Consider the following 22,897-nt stretch of genomic DNA (forward strand, 5'->3'; position numbering starts at 1 on the left):
CATCCGTTATCCATAGGCCAGGCTCACGCCCGCTTTGTTACCGAAGTCGAGCGTCACATCCGTCAGTAAATGTACTTTGAATGCGGTTTAGTAACCTAGCTCGAACACGTGTCCTCTGCCCAGAAATAAGGACTGACCTCTCGGGGCGGGGGAAGGCGCTTCTGCCTCTGACCCGAGTTCCTTAGGGCAGGGAGCAAGGAAGTACTACGGGATGTATACACATGCCCACCTTGGTATAGTCCCTCCTTCCGGATACGTTTTCTGTGTCCACTGATAAGGACTGAGCATTGGGAATATAGTACCATTATCGAGGATCGTTTGCCATTGATGTAGTCATTGTTTTAAGTGGTGGTCGTCTCTCAGATGGAAGGTTTTATGAACATTCCAGATACGCCAGGACTTTATCTTAAGGTTTATTGATGTTTCTGTAAAATGTACATGTGCTTGTATTCGGGTCTTGTGTGTGCTACATCAACCAACAGGCTGGAAAACCTACGGAGATGTGTCAGTGTGATTTGTTTACACAGTTGTGATGTTACTGGCTCAGCCTCACCAGTGGACGGCAGGCAGGTGCTGCTTGCCGACGGTGGGGTCACGGGGCATCCCTTGACAATCATGCATCCAGACACAAGCACTTGTCAGAGCTGGACACCACCTTCGTTACTGAAAAGTACGGTGGTGTGTCTTCCTTCGTGTGTCCTGCAGCTGGTGGCAGTGACGGCTGGAGTGGTGTCACAGGGATGGGGACATGAGAGCCCCAGTGTTTACCTGCTGAAGGGGCAAGTCCTTGGGAGGGAGGTAATCGTTGAGCCAGAGGCTCTTGTTGTGCTGGGTAAACCATGTCGATGACCTCCGTATTATCTCGCCCAAGTGTTTATTCCGCATAAGCGATGTTAGGAGTGGATCGGAAGACCCAGTTTTCGAGTCCATGTTGAGAAATGGCCTTAAGTTTCTCGAGTAAACCTGACAGAAACACGTCATGACACTTAGCATCATATCACGTCATGACCCTTAGCATCATATCATCCACTACCCCATCCCATCTCCTATGGTCTCCCTACACCCCTCACAGTCTTCACAGGTTCACTCACAACCTCACATGCCAGCTCCAGGCGATGCCGTCCGCTCCACTCACATTAGGTGTCGCAGGGAAGTGAAGATGATGACCAGACTCATGACCTTAGCTCGTGACCACACTCACTCCGCCATTCCTTATCGTGCCTCAGTTGCTGCTGATGTTCTGTATCTTCCTCCCGCTAATACTACTGTTCCTTATTTCCCTCCTCTTGCTGATATTAATGTTCCTTATCTTGCCCCTCTTACCATTGATGTCATTCATTATCTTGGTCTAACTAATGCCACTGTTCCTTATCTTCTTCCTTTTGTTAATGCTGTTGCTACTGTTCTTGTTACTTATTGTGCTCCATTTGTTGATGCTACTGTTGCTGCTGCTTCTTTCTTAATTTTGCTTCCCTTGTTAATGCAACTGTTACTGATGCATGTGATTTTAATGCTTTGCAACATCCCTGAAGTAATATTCCCACGGCTTCCGACCTGAAGGGTTGATAACAAAGCTTCGTACACTATCAGAGCTGGGAGACCAATAAAGGTGATTACCTAAAGGGGCTCCAGGATCAGTATGGTGATTACCTCTAGGAAGAGGGCCAAGGATGGGAGCCATTGACCAATAAGGGACTGGAGGAATGGGCTGAACCCGAGATGGTTCCACCAAGAATGCATTCTTCACATGTGGACGGTTAAGAAGGTGGCTCTAATCCATTGGTGGCTAAGAAAAAAAAATTCTTCTTTGATGAGGGTTTGGTTAAGGTAGGTCTCACCCATCAGTAGATTATTATTACTTGAGGACTAATAGAATTATTGGAAGAGAATGAGTTGGTCACGAGGAACCTCACCAATGGAAGGGAATTGATCAGGATGGACCTCACCCATGAGCCATGTTGGTCAAAGTGGTCTCATCCAAAGCGGCTTTGGTTCTTAGGGGCTTCAGCCATAAGGGTGTGGTAAAGAGGTTCTCACTGAAAGGCCTTCTGAAATGTACCTTGCGTGTAGGTTAGGCTTGACAATGTGGGCCTTCCCTTTTGCACTTTGGCCAACAAGGGTCTTACTTATAGATGGATGGGTCTTGGGTGCCTCACCATAGGGAGGAAGTTGACCAAAGGGGACTGGTCATTGTTGGGGGATAAGGGTCTTACAGATATTGGAGACTGAAAAAGGAGAGCCACACTCATACAGGTAATTGTTAGTAGGATGGTCTACTCTCGTGGCATTAGCCAGGAGGGACCACATACATACACACTTAGTTGGCTGGGGAGGGTTCATCCATAGGAAATTGGATTAGGAAACCACACCTATGGGGGGTTTGCTAAGAGGAGCATAACCATGGGAGTTGGGTAAACTTATGGGTTGGGCTAAGGGCAACCCTGTCCTTTGGTGATTGGGTACTTCCCTGTCAAAGAACGTGACCAAAGGTGGTTACTTAGGCCTGTGGGCAATTTTCTCCAATAGCCTGACATCAGAGGAGTAAGATAGTAGAATGGTCTTACACTGAACTACATGAATGGAAAACATTGGCAACTATCGTAAGGAATACCCCAAGCAAGTGGTAATTATTGTCATATTTATCCAATAAGGAAGGGTCTACCTAGAGAAAAGGATATTACTCATCAGCAGAGTTCTCTTGGAGGGGACAGAGCTAATTATATAGGAAAAATAACAGAGATTCCCAGGTCATAAGTCAGCCATCACCGTGGTGGTGGTGGTCCTGGGACATCAGTACACTTAGTCCAGCCCATGTCATCAGACAGCTGTCACTATCTTGCTGGTCCTGAGAAATCCTCAGTGTTAGTCCAGCTCCTCAGGTTATTATTCCAATGTCACCAGGCTTTAGGAAAGACTGGAATTCACTTTATCCATTTTCATATGATACCCAAGAAAGGATTTTTTTTTCTATAAATGTTAGTTTGAATGCTCACCTTTATCCCCTTTGTCTTTATACAGTGGCACTATACATATGGGTAATCCTCAGTCACTTCACCGTGATCCATACTTATACTGAATATCCTTACCTGCCGTTGAACACAGTAACCCCCTTTTCTTAATAAATTCAACTGTAGTGCTATCAACTGCTGCTGCCTTGCCAGATTTCATCTTCTGCAAGGTTTTCACCACCTCATCTCTCTTCACCAAACCACTCTCTTTGACCATCCCATCCCAAACACCCTACATCTGCCACTCTGTCATCAAACACATTTAACATTCCTTCAAAATATTCACTGTATCTCCTTACTCTGTCACTACCTCTAACACTTCCCCTTTTGCCCCCTTCATTGATGTTCCCTTTTGTTCTCTTGTCTTTAGCACATTATTTACCTCCTTCCAAAGCATCTTTTAATCCCACCTAAAGTTTAATGATACTCTCATCCCAATTCTCATTTGCCCTCTCTTTCAACCCCTGCACCCTCCACTTGATCTCTTGATGCTTTCTCTTGTCCATCTCCCAATCATTTCCACTCCTTTCTCATAAGTACCACTCCAAATGCTTCTCTTTTCTCTTTCACAAACAACTTTACTTCATCCCACCCCTCACCATCCTTTCTAATGTGCCCACCTCTTGCCTTTTGCATGCCACATGCATCTCCTACATATGCCGTCACTGCTTCCCTAATTACTTTCCATTCCTCACCCACTCCCCTCACTTCATTTGCTCTCACCTTTTACCGTACTACATTCAGTCTCTCCTGGTATTTCTTCACACAAGTCTCCTTTTCATGCTTACTTACTCTCACCACTCTCTTCTCCCAACATCATCTCTTTTTCGAAAACCTCTACGAATCTTCACCCTCACCTCCACAAGATAGTGATTAAACATCCCTCCAGTTGACCCTCTTAGCACATTTACATCAAAAAGTCTCTCATTTACATGCCTGTCAATTAATATGTAATCTAATATGCCCATTGACCACCTCTCGTACTCACATATTCATACTTGTGTATCACTCTCTTTTTTAACTGGGTATTCCCAGTCATCAGTCTTTTTTCAGTACACAATCTCACAAGTTTGTCACCATTACCACTTATAACACTGAATACTCCGTGCACACCATTTATACCCTCAGCTGCCACATCACTTACCTTCGCATCCGAATCACTCATCACTAATACCTTATCTTGTGCACCAAAACTGCTGACACTCTCAACTGTTCCCAAAACACTTGCCTCCCGTGATCTTTCTTCTCCTGGCCAGGTGCATATGCACTAATAATTACCCCATCTCTTGCCATCCTTTTTCCTTTTTACCCACATCAGTTTAGAATTTACTTCCTTACCCTCTTTCACACACTCCCACAGTTCCTGCCTCAGGAATAGTGCTACTCCTTAGCTTTTGTCCTCTCACTAACCCCTGACTTTACTCCCAAGACATTTCCAAACCATTCTTCCTATTTACCCTTGAGCTTCATTTCACCAAGAGCCAGAACATCAAGGTTTATTTTTTCACACTACCTGTCTCTCTTCTGTTCTCATCTTGGTTACATCCACACACATTCGGACTCCCCAGTGTGAGCCTTTAAGGAGGATAAGCGCTCCCCACTTGACTCTTTCTGTTTCCTCTTTTAGAAATTGAAATACAAGAAGGGGAGGGTTTCCAGGCCCTTCCACCCACCCCTTGTCACCTTCCATGACGCGGGAAATATGGAGGTAGAATTCTTTCTCCCCTATCTCAGGAATATATATATATATATATATATATATATATATATATTTATTCCCTGGGGATAGGGGAGAAAGAATACTTCCCACGTATTCCCTGCGTGTCGTAGAAGGCGACTAAAAGGGGAGGGAGCGGGGGGCTGGAAATCCTCCCCTCTCAATTTTTTTTAATTTTCCAAAAGAAGGAACAGAGAAGGGGGCCAGGTGAGGATATTCCCTCAATGGCCCAGTCCTCAGTTCTTAACGCTACCTCGCTAACGCGGGAAATGGCGAATAGTTTGAAAAAAAAAAAAAATATATATATATATATTATATATATATATATATATATATATATATATATATATATATATATATATATATATATAATATTATCCCTGGGGATAGGGGAGAAAGAATACTTCCCACATTTTTTTTTTTTTTTTTTCCCAAAAGAAGGAACAGAGAAGAGGGCCAAGTGAGGATATTCCCTCAAAGGCCCAGTCTTCTGTTCTTAACGCTGCCTCGCTGTCGCAGGAAATGGCGAATAGTATGAAAAAAAAAAAAAAATATATATATATATATATATATATATATATATATATATATATATATATATATATATATATATATATATATATATATTATTTTTTTTTTATTATACTTTGTCGCTGTCTCCCACGTTTGCGAGGTAGCGCAAGGAAACAGATGAAAGAAATGGCCCAACCCCCCCCATACACATGTATATACATACGTCCACACACGCAAATATACATACCTACACAGCTTTCCATGGCTTACCCCAGACGCTTCACATGCCTTGATTCACTCCACTGACAGCACGTCAACCCCGGTATACCACCTCGCTCCAATTCACTCTATTCCTTGCCCTCCTTTCACCCTCCTGCATGTTCAGGCCCCGATCACACAAAATCTTTTTCACTCCATCTTTCCACCTCCAATTTGGTCTCCCTCTTCTCCTTGTTCCCTCCACCTCCGACACATATATCCTCTTGGTCAATCTTTCCTCACTCATCCTCTCCATGTGCCCAAACCACTTCAAAACACCCTCTTCTGCTCTCTCAACCACGCTCTTTTTATTTCCACACATCTCTCTCACCCTTACGTTACTCACTTGATCAAACCACCTCACACCACACATTGTCCTCAAACATCTCATTTCCAGCACATCCATCCTCCTGCGCACAACTCTATCCATAGCCCACGCCTCGCAACCATACAACATTGTTGGAACCACTATTCCTTCAAACATACCCATTTTTGCTTTCCGAGATAATGTTCTCGACTTCCACACATTCTTCAAGGCCCCCAGAATTTTCGCCCCCTCCCCCACCCTATGATCCACTTCCGCTTCCATGGTTCCATCCGCTGCCAGATCCACTCCCAGATATCTAAAACACTTCACTTCCTCCAGTTTTTCTCCATTCAAACTCACCTCCCAATTGACTTGACCCTCAACCCTACTGTACCTAATAACCTTGCTCTTATTCACATTTACTCTTAACTTTCTTCTTCCACACAGTTTACCAAACTCAGTCACCAGCTTCTGCAGTTTCTCACATGAATCAGCCACCAGCGCTGTATCATCAGCGAACAACAACTGACTCACTTCCCAAGCTCTCTCATCCCCAACAGACTTCATACTTGCCCCTCTTTCCAAAACTCTTGCATTTACCTCCCTAACAACCCCATCCATAAACAAATTAAACAACCATGGAGACATCACACACCCCTGCCGCAAACCTACATTCACTGAGAACCAATCACTTTCCTCTCTTCCTACACGTACACATGCCTTACATCCTTGATAAAAACTTTTCACTGCTTCTAACAACTTGCCTCCCACACCATATATTCTTAATACCTTCCACAGAGCATCTCTATCAACTCTATCATATGCCTTCTCCAGATCCATAAATGCTACATACAAATCCATTTGCTTTTCTAAGTATTTCTCACATACATTCTTCAAAGCAAACACCTATATATATATATATATATATATATATATATATATATATATATATATATATATATATATATATATATATGGATGTTTTGGCTCTGAGTGAAAAGAAGCTCAAGGGTAAAAGGGAAGAGTAGTTTGGGAATGTCTTGGGAGTAAAGTCAGGGGTTAGTGAGAGGACAAGAGCAAGGGAAGGAGTAGCACTACTCCTGAAACAGGAGTGGTGGGAGTATGTGATAGAGTGTAAGAAAGTAAACTCTAGATTGATATGGGTAAAACTGAAAGCGGATGGAGAGAGATGGGTGATTATTGGTGCATGTGCTCCTGGGCATGAGAAGAAAGATTGTGAGAGGCAAGTGTTTTGGGAGCAGCTGAGTGAGTGTGTTAGTAGTTTTGATGCATGAGACCGGGTTATAGTGATGGGTGATTTGAATGCAAAAGTGAGTAATGTGGCAGTTGAGGGAATAATTGGTGTACATGGGGTGTTCAGTGTTGTAAATGGAAATGGTGAAGAGCTTGTAAATTTATGTGCTGAAAAAGGACTGGTGATTGGGAATACCTGGTTTAAAAAGAGAGATATACATAAGTATACGTATGTAAGTAGGAGAGATGGCCAGAGAGTGTTATTGGATTACGTATTAATTGATAGGCATGCAAAAGAGAGGCTTTTGGATGTTAATGTGCTGAGAGGTGCAACTTGAGGGATGTCTGATCATTATCTTGTGGAGGCAAAAGTGAAGATTTATAGAGGTTTTCAGAAAAGAATAGAGAATGTTGGGTTGAAGAGAGTGGTGAGAGTAAGTGAGCTTGGGAAGGAGACTTGTGTGAGGAAGTACCAGGAGAGATTGAGTACAGAATGGAAAAAAGGGAGAACAAAGGACGTAAGGGGAGTGGGGGCGGAATGGGATGTATTTAGGGAAGCAGTGATGGTTTGCGCAAAAGATGCTTGTAGAATGAGAAGTGGGAGGTGGGCAGATTAAAAAGGATAGTGAGTGGTGGGATGGAGAAGTAAGATTATTAGTGAAGAGAAGAGAGAGGCATTTGGATGATTTTTGCAGGGAAATAATGCAAATGAGTGGGAAATGTATAGAAGAAAGAGGCAGGAGGTCAAGAGAAAGGTGCAAGAGGTGAAAAAGAGAGCAAATGAGAGTTGGGGTGAGAGTATCATTAAATGTTAGGGAGAATAAAAAGATGTTTTGGAAGGAGGTAAATAAAGTGCGTAAGACAAGGAAATAAATGGGAACATTGATGAAGGGGGCTAATGGGGAGGTGATAACAAGTAGTGGTGATGTGAGAAGATGGAGTGAGTATTTTGAAGGTTTGTTCAATGTGTTTGATGATAGAGTGGCAGATATAGGGTGTTTTGGTCAAGGTGGTGTGCAAAGTGAGAGGGTTAGGGAGAATGATTTGGTAAACAGGGAAGAGGAAGTAAATGTTTTGTGGAAGATGAAAGCTGGCAAGGCAGGGGGTTTGGATGGTTTTGCAGTGGAATTTATCAAAAAAGGGGGTGACTGATATAGGGTGTTTTGGTCAAGGTGGTGTGCAAAGTGAGAGGGTTAGGGAGAATGATTTGGTAAACAGGGAAGAGGAAGTAAATGCTTTGCGGAAGATGAAAGCCGGTAAGGCAGCGGGTTTGGATGGTTTTGCAGTGGAATTTATCAAAAAAGGGGGTGACTGTATTGTCGACTGGTTGGTAAGGATATTTAATGTATGTATGACTCATGGTGAGGTGCCTGAGGATTGGCAGAATGCATGCATAGTGCCATTGTACAAAGGCAAAGGGGATAAAGGTGAGTGCTCAAATTACAGAGGTATAACTTTGTTGAGTATTCCTGGTAAATTATATGGGAGGGTATTGATTGAGAGGGTGAAGGCATGTACAGAGCATCAGATTGGGGAAGAGCAGTGTAATTTCAGAAGTGGTAGAGGATGTGTAGATCAGGTGTTTGCTTTGAAGAATGTATGTGAGAAATACTTAGAAAAGCAAATGGATTTGTATGTAGCATTTATGGATCTGGAGAAGGCCTATGATAGAGTTGATAAATATATAAGGTACCATCAGGAACAGATGTTCACTGGCCTCATTTGAATATATCCACTTTCCTGCTGTCTTTATATTACACTGAAAGTAAGAAACTAAAACCTGCTGGCCATAGCCTAGACTACAGAATATTCCAATTTTTTTTCTAGGTAATTCTCCAGCCTTAGCAAAGTAGCATCAGGAGCAAATAAACAATGAATTTACTAGTACACATCCACTATCTTGCTGTCGTTTATAATGCTCTGAAACTGGCACCTATCATCTACAGTCAAGACACACAGACTGTTCCCTGGTTTACCTAGATCACTTTATATGTCCTAGTTAAGACCACTGACAGTAATTATTGTACAATGATTTCTGTAAATGTTTATGAAAAGTCTTATATAATATATATTTACAAACTTACAAATTATATGTCGTTTATTTTACAGGTGTGAAGAGATCGAGTGAGAAGGGGAGAGTGTGGAGGTGCAGTGAAGGATGATGACGGTGACGGGTGGCGGTGGAGTGTAACAAGTCCCGCGTGACGGCACTGCTTGTGTTGTGTCATGTGAGGACGTTATGGGAGACCCAGGAACTGTCTTGGTAATCATTGATGGTGCCGTGCCTTGCTGGAGCAAGTGATGCTGCACCAAATACAGACACCTTCCATATTTGACTGCTTACACAGGTGTCTCAGGGGCTGCAGTGTTAGGAGACCAACAGGAGCACACGTCCCTGCCACACCCCAGCAGCAAGCATAGGAAGACGTGGCAAAATAAGCAGCTGTAAAAAGAAGAGATTGCTGTATAGGAGTTCCTGCTAAAGATATATCACGTTGGAAGTCCCAAAGAATACCAGAGGCGGCCTCTCACCGAGACTGTGGATCAGCCCAGCCAAGAAGGCAAAGAGGGCTGCCAGGTCAGAGAAGGCAAGCGAGGGCGTGACGGCTCCTTCTCAGAAGGCGCTAACGTTTTTGGTTGACTGGCTGAGCAAGATCAGCGTGGTGGAGGTGACTAAGATTGGCGAGGCGAGGAGCACCCTGCCAGACGTCCCTATGCCGCTCCTGAGCCCACGGCCAAGTCCCAAGATGGCCACGCCCAGCAACTCCAACCTATTCTACACGGTGGAGGTGGGCGACACGCGCTTCACAATCCTGAGGCGCTATACCAACCTCAAACCGATAGGTTCTGGTGCCCAGGGCATTGTCTGGTGAGTTCCCTTCTTATGTTAATCTTGACATAAAACAAAAACACAGATCCTTATTCATTTGTATTTATCATACTTGATCACCGTTTCCCATGTTATACATTTGACGGAGAAACACTTCCCATTGTTGAATCATTTGGCTTACTTTTTATTAAGGTGGTCCTAGTGAGTGTTATTGTACTGGAAGGCAACATTACAAGCACCATTTTTTAGTTCATGTCTTAGATTAGCTAAGTTGGGAGAATAGGGCAACACTAAACATTTAGACATCCTCATTAGTCACATTTTTGTTGCTAGATGCATAAAATGTCTTCCTAGCTTTCCAGTAAGCTTTGTTCACAAACCACTTGGGATAAAATAACTGCTTAAAGATACATCTTATATGATTACATTCTTCTGTCAGGCCTGTAGGATCACTTATCCGTAGTGCGCTTAAAATCATATACATAACTACAGACATTTTTACAGAAGAATCGTTTACTGAAAAGTATAGCTCAGAGTTGGTAGGCTTCTTGTAGATCTTAAAGGACAAATGATCAGATTCTCTGTTTTGCCTTCTTTTTCCCATTCATTCTTAGATTTGATGGTGGGATGGATTTTATTTAATTCATTCAAGAAAACATCACAATCTTGGGAAGATGGCCACAGGGACCACACATCATCAGTGTATCTAAACCAGACTTTTGGATGATTAGTGCTCGATGTTAGAATTTCAGTCTCAAAGTATCCCATAAATAAGTTACTGAGAATAGGAATAAGTGGATTTCCCATGGCAAGACTAAATTTGTCTATAAGAATCACCTTCATCATCTTGGAAAACATCATTGGAAACACAAAGCTCTACTCAGTCAATGAAAGTTTTAATGGGCAGGGGCAGGGCAAGACTAGGATCCTCCTTAGATATGTGATGAATCCATCAATGGGGACTTAAGTGAAAAGGGAATTCATATCAAAATTAATGAGCTATGATCAGTTAAATTAATGTCTCTAACTTTCTTTACCTTCTTCTGTTTCCCCTTTTAGAAAGTTATAATACAAGGAGGGGAGGGTTTCTAGCCCCCCGCTCCCCTCGACACGTGAGGAATGTGTGGGAAGTATTCTTTCTCCCCTATCCCCAGGGATTTTTGCAGGGAGAAAATGCAAATGAGTGGGAGATGTATAAAAGAAACAGGCAGGAGGTCAAGAGAAAGGTGCAAGAGGTGAAAAAAGGGCAAATGAGAGTTGGGGTGAGAGAGTATCATTAAATTTTAGGGAGAATAAAAAGATGTTTTGGAAGGAGGTAAATAAAGTGCGTAAGACAAGGGAGCTAATGGGAACTTCAGTGAAGGGGGCTAATGGGGAGGTGATAACAAGTAGTGGTGATGTGAGAAGGAGATGGAGTGAGTATTTTGAAGGTTTGTTGAATGTGTTTGATGATAGAGTGGCAGATATAGGGTGTTTTGGCCGAGGTGGTGTGCAAAGTGAGAGGGTTAGGGAAAATGATTTGGTAAACAGAGAAGAGGTAGTAAAAGCTTTGCGGAAGATGAAAGCCGGCAAGGCAGCGGGTTTGGATGGTATTGCAGTGGAATTTATTAAAAAAGGGGGTGGCTGTATTGTTGACTGGTTGGTAAGGTTATTTAATGTATGTTTGGTTCATGGTGAGGTGCCTGAGGATTGACGGAATGCTTGCATGGTGCCATTGTACAAAGGCAAAGGGGATAAGAGTGAGTGCTCAAATTACAGAGGTATAAGTTTGTTGAGTATTCCTGGTAAATTATATGGGAGGGTATTGATTGAGAGGGTGAAGGCATGTACAGAGCATCAGATTGGGGAAGAGCAATGTGGTTTCAGAAGTGGTAGAGGATGTGTGGATCAGGTGTTTGCTTTGAAAAATGTATGTGAGAAATACTTAGAAAAACAAATGGATTTGTATGTAGCATTTATGGATCTGGAGAAGGCATATGATAGAGTTGATAGAGATGCTCTGTGGAAGGTATTAAGAATATATGGTGTGGGAGGCAAGTTGTTAGAAGCAGTGAAAAGTTTTTATCGAGGATGTAAGGCATGTGTACGTGTAGGAAGAGAGGAAAGTGATTGGTTCTCAGTGAATGTAGGTTTGCGGCAGGGGTGTGTGATGTCTCCATGGTTGTTTAATTTGTTTATGGATAGGGTTGTTAGGGAGGTGAATGCAAGAATTTTGGAAATAGGGGCAAGTATGCAGTCTGTTGTGAATGAGAGAGCTTGGGAAGTGAGTCAGTTGTTGTTGGCTGATGATACAGCGCTGGTGGCTGATTCATGTGAGAAACTGCAGAAGCTGGTGACTGAGTTTGGTAAATTGTGTGAAAGAAGAAAGTTAAGAGTAAATGTGAATAAGAGCAAGGTTATTAGGTACAGTAGGGTTAAGGGTCAAGTCAGTTGGGAGGTAAGTTTGAATGGAGAAAAACTGGAGGAAGTAAAGTGTTTTAGATATCTGGGGGATACATTGGGGATACATATTTAGGGGATACATTGTATCCCCAAAACCCAGACAATATGAATACCGGATCCTCGAGAACCCTAACATTTTGAAAACCTGGCATTGGTTACTGGAGAAAAAAGAAAAGATACCATTCTGGATTGTAGATGTATTGTCCAAGTGGTGTGATTAAAGGTACTCAGTGCTTTGAGAACAGTGGAATATATTCCAGACTTGCACTGCGCATACTTTCTAGAATAAGTCTCAGTCCTAACACCATTGCATACCAAGTTTGGGGGGGACACAATCTAGAAGATATGCCATTTTCACAGTGGAAGTATTTACAGATATACACAGACAATGGTTTTTCTCGTATGTTAGGTCTGTGTGAAAGGTAGTAGAAGTGGAAAATGTCACAAACACTCTTTTATGTTGCAGTGCGGCGTATGACTCTGTGACGCAGCAGAACGTGGCTATCAAGAAACTGTCCCGACCTTTTCAAAATGTTACACATGCGAAGAGGGCATACAGGGAATTCAAACTTATGAAGCTTGTCAACCATAAAAATGTGAGTATTACCATCATTCTACCTCTTTTATTTTAACACAATATATAAGCAAGTACATGGAAATTTGGTAATGGATTGTGACACAAGGTTAGATCAAGAAAATTTATTATAGAATCTATTTTTAGAGAAATGATGAGTTATGGTGTTGTGTCATCAGTTTGTTGGTGCTTCTCATGAAAAAGTTTACAAATGGTGCATCTCCAGTATTACTATACAATTCCACATCATACTTTAATAGTTAAGATAGCTTTTATTTCAGTTACCTTTATGTTTTACTAGAGAGAAATCATAATGCAGCTGATGCACATTGTAACTGATCATGATATGCAATAAAAATTGTCTTTTCTTTTATGATGATGGTGAACATAGAATGTCAGAAATTCATTTAAAGGTTCATAAGATCAATAACTGAATATTTTCCCAAAAGAATATACCACGACTTCAACGTCTCACTCACCATTCAGTCTTTGCCTTCAGCTTTGCCATTCATTAGGAACTTTATTGTTCGTTTTATTTTCAACCATGTAATATCATCCTCTCCCCATACTTATTTCTCTCTTCTCTTATCTGCATTCCCAGTTTACCATTAGACTGTCATTTCCATTCAGTTCTTTAAAGTTTTCTCTCCATATCCTACATAATAGATTTGCTTGTAGCACTTTCCCAGACTTGGTTATCATATCTCATTTCATACACATACCTCTCTTCTACTCTTAATCACCTGCTTCTCATTAATTTTCGTTTTTATTGATACATCATGGCCTTGAGTTGCAACATTTGAGCTTCATACTTATGATGCTTTGGAATGGGATAAATTTTATTGACACTGTGCTCAACTTGTGTCTCAAGGAATATTTTGTGTAAAGTTTATCAATAGAGTGCTTCTTTCTTTCTTTCTTTTGTACTCCTTTGTTATTTTCTATATAAGCAAAGTAGCACCAGGAACAGACGAAGATGTACTTATCATGGATAATTTAATGATGTCGCGGCAAAATACTTTTCCATTTGTGTCCTACTGACTGGCAAAATACATTTCATTATTTCCCTGATATCCTGATGTTCATCATATTCACAGTAGGTGTAGGCATTTCCGTGTATTTAGAAGGAATGTTATTATAAATCCTTATGGGAGAACAGGACATAAGGCCATCACTCACGAGGTTACATTAGAGGTGCTTTGGAGGTTTGATGCTGGTCAGAAACTCATAACTGTAAGCAAGTGTTTAGGTCTTCCTCACTCTCTCTTCCATTTATATTTTTGATGTATTAGATATTTTCTCATCACCATATTTTCCATTAAGACTAATAAATATTATTTGCATTACCTGTGATATGGCAACAGTTATTGAACCAGAAAATTTAAAAAATGATGTAGATAACCTCAATGCCCCTTTCTTTCCCTCCCATTTTACCTCAGTCCACCTCATCCCACTCCAGCAGCACCTAAATCCTTCATTACCACATTTCAGCACAGAACCTTTTCTGGTAAGTTTTCATTAAATCACCCAAATTACATCATGAGAGTGTGTTACTGTATATGGGTGGCAAGCTACGTTCTTTCAGGTACAGTATGATCCATTCGTAAGAGCTAATGAGATTAAAATCTTTTTTGGTCAGGTATGCATCCATGTTTTACAACAGGGGTTTCACTGTTTCAAGTTACAGTGGAAACGAGTTGAGTCAGGTGTCCAGGAACATACTCTCATCTTATCTTGAGGCCCTGATGTAAAAACTATCTTTATAACATGTATTCATGTCTTTCCTTCATTCATCACTTTTTTTTTCCATAGTGTGTATTTAGTGTACCATACATTTCCATGGCAGCCTTCTGTAAGGCAATCTTAACCCTTTCAGTGTTACACACATCAATCTGCTGTTATGTAGTAGGGTGCCATGAATGTAAGTTTACAAACTTAATTACCCTTGACAAGTTGAATTCCGTGTGCATTTGTAGACTCCTTTGGTTGGCTATAGACAATAACCAAATAAATAATGAGTCACTGGAACTGCCTAGAGGCCTCAATAACCCACTGGTGACCATGATGAGTGGTCAAGTGCCTTTTTTAGGAACTCATTGTGTCTATGGTGCTAACCTCCCACCACCTGTGCTTAGATAACCCATACTTAGGATTAGCATATCAAGTAAATAATGTATTTTTCCTGTAGTAAGAATGCATAACTCTTATTTCATTTGAAAAAATTATTGTGATAGTTTTTTGCACACTTGATAGAAAAAGCTATGAAAATTATTCATTTTTAGGGTTGGTTAGTTTGGTAAATAATTTGCTTCCTTTCCTTAGGAGTCGCTCCTCAAGTGGATGTCTTTGCCACCAGAATTATCCTTTACTTTTAGCTTATGTTTCTTGAATTTTAGGTGGAGGGGCAGTTAAGACAGGCAATCTGTACTTGGTTTGGAATTCTTGGGAGTATATATATCTTTTCCCCCTTTTTCTGAGGAATTGTTCTTGGCAACCATAGTGCATTTAGAGATTAGTAACACTGGCGACCCACCATTGGGTCAAAAATTTGGTGCCAGAAATTGCTTCATTTATGTCATACTTCTTGGTTTAATCATACAGGTTTTTCTGAACCACCTGAACTTTATTGCAGGACATCCATATCAAGTCCTAGGTTCAGTTTTTACTTGCATGAGTTTTTCCAAACTTTGTCTTGGCAGAAGTTTGGAATAAGTCAGGTTAATGACCTTTTACATAACCTTTACCATTCTAAAGGCAGTACCACTTGGTCTGAAAGATTTGTCTTCCTTGAAGAATCTGATGTCTTTAAGGTGACTTAAGACTTGTCTAAGAGTTCTTCTGTAGCATCTGTCATACAAACACACACACACACACACACACACGCACACTTTTTTTTTTACAGACTTTCTATTGAGGAAACCAGCTGCCATCTCCATGCATCTCCCCAGTAGGAGCTTCAAAAACCATAGTCCTTTTAGAGTAGTTTTTTGTCATCTTAGCTGCTTAATGTCATCATATATATAAAATTCTTGTCTTTATGGTTCATGGTGGAAGAAAGCTTTTGCCTAGTTAACTCTTCAAGAGTCAGTTTTAGACATCAAGGATTACAGAGGGGACGTTTTATTCGTACACTTTGGGCTTTGAAAAATAATTTAACATCTTTTTATGCTCAAACAGGGCTTTACACTAGAACACATGATGTGAGATTGAAGGCCTCTTCCTTAGCCATACTCAGAAACCTTTCAATGGAGGAATAAAGTCAAGGGGTCTTTTGCTCACTTCTTCCTACTTTGTCAGACAGTACTTTAGTTTAGATATTGTGGGTTTACCATGTGTGGCTCTGGGTTTCTTCCTCCAGAGAATTTTATTTCAAGTTTCCTCCAGTTCACCACTAAATTTATGCATATTTGCCTTTGGTTTAGTCTTATTTGAAAGATTTACTATAAACCTTCCTTCATGTGTGATGCTGTCATGCTTACAGAACAGGCTTTAGAGGAGGAAATGTTGTTGTTTGATACTGAAAATCCTTCGCTTTCCAAAGTAGCATCCCACTAACAATTTTATGGTGGCATTATTCACAAAATTTAATAAAAAGATACCTCAATTATGAAGTATTATATTTTGAGCCATAACAAAGCATCCTACCCTCATAATGTAGTATTTTATTTTGACCTCGTGTATACCGTACACGTACTGTGCGCTTAGACTATGAACAGTAGTACACCTTTAGTTTGTCCGTAAAATGCTAATTTGATCTCAAACATGTTGTATACCTGTATTTTATTGTATTGTAACCTATAAAAACATACTGTACAGTCAAACAAACAATAAGTATTGATGTTACATTGAAAAACAAGCATCAAATGCTGTACTTACCAAGAGCTGAGGATTTCTTGCTTGTTTTTATGGTGGGGTTCATCTCCACTTCAGGAGGAGGATGAGACTATTCATCCTCAGACTCCAGAAGGATGAATGAATGGTACTTCTGGAGTGACGGATGAGGGGTTGTCCAAATCAGAAGGCGTGGAACAAGGGAACACAGGAGAGGGTGAAGGCGAAAGGTCCACAGCCGAGGGTGAAGGCGATGAGGTCCACAGAGTGGTTGGAGTCGATGATGGCAGTGACTTAACTGGGGTAGAGCAGCTAGGAATAGGTGAGGTAAGTAGTACATCAGTGGAAGAGGATGTACTCACCACCCTGGAGCAAGGAGTATGCTCCTCTGGCTTAAAAGAAAGCCCCTAGTTTTCTTTTGCTTGAAAACTTCACCCTTTTAAAGACCCTGGACCTCTTCTCCCACAAAGTGTCATAAAATGGCTGGAAATTATGATCAGTGTTATGGATAATCAACTCTAAAATATCACTCAAATCTTCCCCTATCATTACTAACCTCGCTGTTAGTGCATCCTTGTCAGCTTAATCATGATCATCACCTTTATGCTCTTTATGTTAGCTGAAATGTTGGTGACAATCTTTGTCTTAGTTTTCATATCATAATCCGGATCATCCTCAACCACTTCCATCCAATCCTCAATGCCCTCTTTCTGAATATAAGCTTCACCAGCCTCTCTTAAGAAGTCAGTGTACTCATGGATAAAATTCCCCTCAAAATCTGTCTACCGATCCAAATCATCCATCATTACAGTGAATGAAATTTTCAAAACCTTAATTAGGGTTCTAGTGGTAACAGAATCCCAGTTGGATTTTACATTTTAAGCACAATCTCCAAGATTGTATGCCTTGATATCTTCAGTCTCCTCCTCTCTTGTCTGTCTTCCTCCCCTTCAGGAAGAAGTTTCCCTGCTAGGCAGTAACCCAGCATCTTCTAGGAAACCCTGTTGATGGCAAGGATGATGCCCTAGTCTAAAGTCTTCAGCACTGAAATAAATAGTTTTAGGCAGGAAGAACATAGGCTTAATTCAACCCTTCAGGCTGATTAGGATATCCACCAAAGGGTACACTGGGATTTTCAAGGAATAACAGGTCTTTACCTTGCTTCTTGAGATCTCATTGCTTCTCATTTGGTTGTTATGGATGACTAGGATAAAGATTGAAGTGAACCACACATCTAAAATGTCCTAAGTGAACCTGGCCTTCTAATGGCTACATGACACTGGGAGTGGGTCCATTATATACCACAAGCTTCTAGGCTTCTTGGCCATATCAGCATACACGGGCATTAATACAAAGCAGAACAGGGAGGCATTGTCTGCTTGTCGTAACTCCATTGGAGCTACCCTCCATTTTCTTTGCCTGGGTTTTTGTTGAGAAGGGTTTTCTGGAAAAATCCAGTCTCATCAGTATTATAAATCCAGTAGTCTTGGAGATCACTGTCAAGGCATAGTTTTCAAAGCTTCTTTACAAAAGGCACTGCATTCATGGTGTCTTTGCTCTTGCTTTCTCCAAAATTCTTCTCTTGGTGATGTTATGCCCTCTCTGGAAATTGTAGAGCCACCCTGTGCTTGCTTTAAAGCCTTCAGCAAAACTGGTGGTAGCTGAGATCAGTTCCACGCCTCTGACTGGCACCCTATTAGCCCTTCGCTGGATGTACCACTCATACACTGCTTCAAACTTAAGCTTTTTGAAGGCTGTCTTCATTAGAGCACTATCCTTCCCTTTAGCCATGCCAAGCTCAAGGGTAAGGCTGAATGCCTTTTGGATCTCTTTGTTACACATAATTGACCTGCCATTATCATATTGGCTGACAGTGACTTTCACTGGCACTTTGTTTCCTAGTTTGTCAAAAATTTGCAACTTCTCTTTAACGATGATGTGCACATTTTTCTTGGATGCCTCTTGTGGTAAGTGATTAAGCATGGTTATGGTAAAGGACATGGAAAGGCCAAGTTAACACAAAAAAAGCACTAAACAGTTGTCTTTGTAGTGCACACTGCTGCCTGTCTTAGGTGACATTATAAAAGAAAAATACTAAGAAATTTTACACCTGCATTTTATATTGCACATATATCATAAATCATATGAATAGTCCACAAAATTTCATAATATTTCACTGAAAAGAATAGAGAACTCTCCTTACTAAGAAGCATGGGGAGTGACTGAAGGAGTGATGGGTTGATTTCAAATTGTATCACAAACCTGGCTAATACAGCCTGACAGCCATATTGAATGCCAGACTAGCATGACTTTAGGATAACTTATTAGAGGATCATCCATAGGTCATTTTAGAAAAGTATCAGTTCAGTGTAACTTTTGGTTTCTGAGGAAAATGTTAGAATCTGAGAATTATCCAAACAGACAGTAGGTGATGACAGGTGACAGTGATGGACTTATTAAGATAGTAGCTGGATGTTCTGGCTCTAAGTAAAACTAAGTTGGAGAGTAAAGGAGTGATATAATTTAGGAATGTTTTGGGGCAAAATCTGCCATAATGTGAAATTGAAAAGAAAAACAAGCTTTCAGATTTCTTGTTTCTTTGTATAAATTAAAAAACAAAAAATACATGCAAAAGTAAAGGATATGTAAAAGTGAGATAAAATCATAAGTAGCTGTAGTATGGCACTGAGATTGATGCGTAAATCTCCTGGTTGAGGTGGTTTGTGGGTGGCAGTGTAAGGGGGAGATGAACTTCATGATCAGATTCAATAAGTGTCACCTATCACTGTTTATGATTACTATTCAAGTACATATTTGGGCTTATTTGTTTAGATTTACATATAGGGTTGTGGGGGAGGAGGGGTACATAAGTTGGGGTAAGCCTCACAATGCAGATTCATAGACGACACTTATCATTGTTAATTGCCACTCTTTACTCATTTACATATCTGTATATGGGTGAGAGGACAAAGGTTCTGGGAATGCTGAAGAATGTGTAGAAAGAGAGATCATTATCTGGGAGGGCAAAATGGGTAATATTGAAGTTATACTAGCCCCATCAATATGTTATGGATACGAGAGATGGGCTTTATGACTGTGCAGAGGAGGGTGATGTATTGGAAATGAAATGTTTGAGGACATTATGTGGTGTGAGATGGTTTGATTGAATGAGTAATGAAAGGGAAAGAGAGAGATGTGGTAATAACAAGAGTGTGGTTGAAAGAGCTGAAGAGGGTGTGCTAAAATGTTGTGGACATATTGGGAAAATGAGTGAGGAAAAGTTAACAGAGGATATGTGTCAGAAGTGGAGGGAACAAAGAGAACAGGGAGACCAGATTGGAGATGGAAGCATGGATTAAAAAAAATCTTGAGCGAACAGGACCTGAATGTGCAAGAGGGTGAAAGGCATGCATGGTATGGAGTGAATTGGAATTATGTGGTACACAGGGGTTGGCATGTTCTCATTGGACTAAACCAGGTTATATGAAGCATCCAGGGTAAACCATGGAAAGGTCTGTAGTGGATAGGGACCTGTGGTTTTGGGGCTTTTTACATGATAGCTAGAGAGTGGATGGGAGCAGATGCAGTCTTTCTTCATCTGTTCGTGGCACTACCTCTAATGCACTCATGTATGAAAAAATTATTTACTTATACATAACACTTTTGTTTTTACACTTCAAATTTTCTTCCAGTGAGTGTTATTCTCATAAAAAAATCACCTGTAATGACCAAGATGACAATAGCCGTAGTTGTACAGATGTTGAAAAAAAAAAATGAGCAGGAATTAATTTATTTATTTTGCTTTGTTGCTGTCTCCCGCATTTGCGAGGTAGCAGTAATTAAAAGCACACAAAAATTAATGCACATATGATGATTCTTAGAGTCTGTTTGAAAGTCTTTATATGATGACTCCCAAAGTTTAAGGGTTAGAGAACATAAGGAAATGAGTTCAAGACTGAAGTGGATTAGATTGATTGTAAACTACAAGAGGTGGGTGATTGCTAGTGATTGTGAACCAAATAGGGAAGGGAGTGAAGAAGAAAAGGGTGTTTTGTGAATGGAAGTGTTTGAGAACCTCAGCAATTTTGGTGCAAGGGATTGTATCATGATCTTAAGGGATCTAAATCCAAAAGTAGGTGATGTTGCCATTGAGACCATAATTGGGGGCACTTGGGTGACAGGTGTAAATAGAAATGAGAAACAGCTTGTTAAGATGTGCGCTGAAAAGGATTATTGATTGGTTGAAAAAAAGTCCATATGGAAGTATATGTAATTTAATGGTCTGTGGGTTAATAGGCATTATTAGATTATGTGCTAATTGCCAGGTGTGTAAAGGAGAGGTTTTTGGATGTGAACATGCTGAGAGAGTTAGCTGGTAGATGTCTGATCATTTCTTGGTGAAGGCAAATGTGAAACTTTGTACTGGTTTTAGGAAGAGGAAAGAAGTGAAAGTGAGGAGCTTGGAAAAGAGGCCTGTGCATAGAGATAGTAAGAGAGATTGAATGAAGAGTGACACATGGTCAAGGTATAACAAAAGAGAAGTGGAAAAGGTATGGAAAGCACATAGGGAAGCAGTGCTTGTATACGCATGCATAATGAAGATAGGAGGTGGATATTATGAGGAAAGGTAATGAGTGGCACTTACCAGTACCAATTTTGGAAAAGAAAATGAATCCTTCATATTCCCTACAAACAATATGTTCACTTCACCCTAAACTATGCCTCATCTGCCTGGTCAAATACCATGTTAAAAGCAAGATAACAAAATCACAGTCCATACAAAGTGGAGCACTGAGAACAGTCACCAACTGCTTAGCAACAGCAAACATTCATCACCTAAACAGTGAAACAAAAATACTTTCAATACAATCCCTTCATAATATTATCCCATCCAAACCACTTCATAAACAACCACTCGTTGAAATTACCCACAAGCACCAAACAACTGCCTGCTCTGAATACCAATCTCAAACACCACCCCAACAGATTATACACCCATCTGAAACTGCACTCCCAGACACGCAAGCATTACACTTTGTTGTCTGCATTCTGGACTCCACTCATCTCTCCACCATTACAAATTCAGTTTCAACATATCACCAGGTCCATCATGTCCAAGAGGCAACTTCCATACTGAAGTCACCGAAAACCCACTTCTCATTTGCCAAGTGCTCACCTCACAGAGACATGCACACATCAATGCACTTTATGGCCTCTGGTCTCATCCGGTGGATACGGTTGACTTAGTGCTGCAGGAGCTTTATAGAAGGGACTCCTGGGGCAGGAAGGTAACTTTATGTAAATATAAAGAGATACATAAGTATCCTTGCTTTGAGTGCTTTCAAGTACTCTTTTAGAGCAGTAGCAAATTTCACCGTAGTGTGATTTCCTGTGGCTAAGAAACAGAAAGTGGAAGTCCCCAGTACAACTGCATTTACATGAGATGTGTTCAACTATACTCTCAATCTGCTCAGTCTGTTTAACTAGTGGGGACTTTGTGGAAACACCATTTCATAAAAATATAGGTGCTGCCTGTGTTTGTTTGGAAACATATTTTTATCAGTGATATGGAATTTGCAAGAAAGATTGGAGAGTTTAATTCAAAGAATATCATTGGCCAAGGGGTTAAACAGGAGGATCTTCAAAGGAGATAGTAGACTTAAGAGGAATGTTAGAGAGCAAAAGAGAAGTTGAGTTTTTGGTAGCATTGATTTTGATGAAATTATCTTTGCTATACACAAATGCTGTACCACAATATGATGTCCAGGTATGAACTGTGATAAGTAGTGAATTAAGGTAAGAGATAGAATGAGTGTGTTATGAAAATCGTTATTTCAGAGAAGTAGAAGCATGTATTTAGTAGGAATATTCACTTTTAACAAAAGATTTTAGCTGCTAATGTTTATAAGACTTTTTATATTATGTAATAAACAGTGGCAGATCAAGACTTGGCATTAAAATTCTGGAGCACATGTTTTGGTAAATACATTAGTTGAATAGAATGCACAAAAGCACTTACCAGTTCTCACAAAATCATAAGCAGAAATAAAACTAAGACATGTATTGAATAGTACTGAATAACTTTCTTCAAGCAGTTTCACAGTCCATAGAAACAAATGTGAGTAAAATCAGTATATATGCACAATTATTATTTCTGTTTTTA

General features: G+C 40.5%; 1 protein-coding gene across 1 annotated transcript in view; it reads left to right on the forward strand.

The window, feature by feature from the left end:
- LOC139761971 (stress-activated protein kinase JNK-like) overlaps positions 1-22,897 on the forward strand; it is a 187,720-nt gene that overhangs the window by 139,030 nt on the left and 25,793 nt on the right. Inside the window, 2 exon segments of the mRNA XM_071686705.1 lie at positions 9,167-9,926; positions 12,796-12,925. Of these exon segments, the coding sequence (XP_071542806.1) occupies positions 9,772-9,926; positions 12,796-12,925 (285 nt within the window). The 5' untranslated portion in view covers positions 9,167-9,771.

This window comes from Panulirus ornatus, chromosome 42 (genome assembly GCF_036320965.1).
Source record: "Panulirus ornatus isolate Po-2019 chromosome 42, ASM3632096v1, whole genome shotgun sequence".
NCBI lineage: Eukaryota > Metazoa > Arthropoda > Malacostraca > Decapoda > Palinuridae > Panulirus > Panulirus ornatus.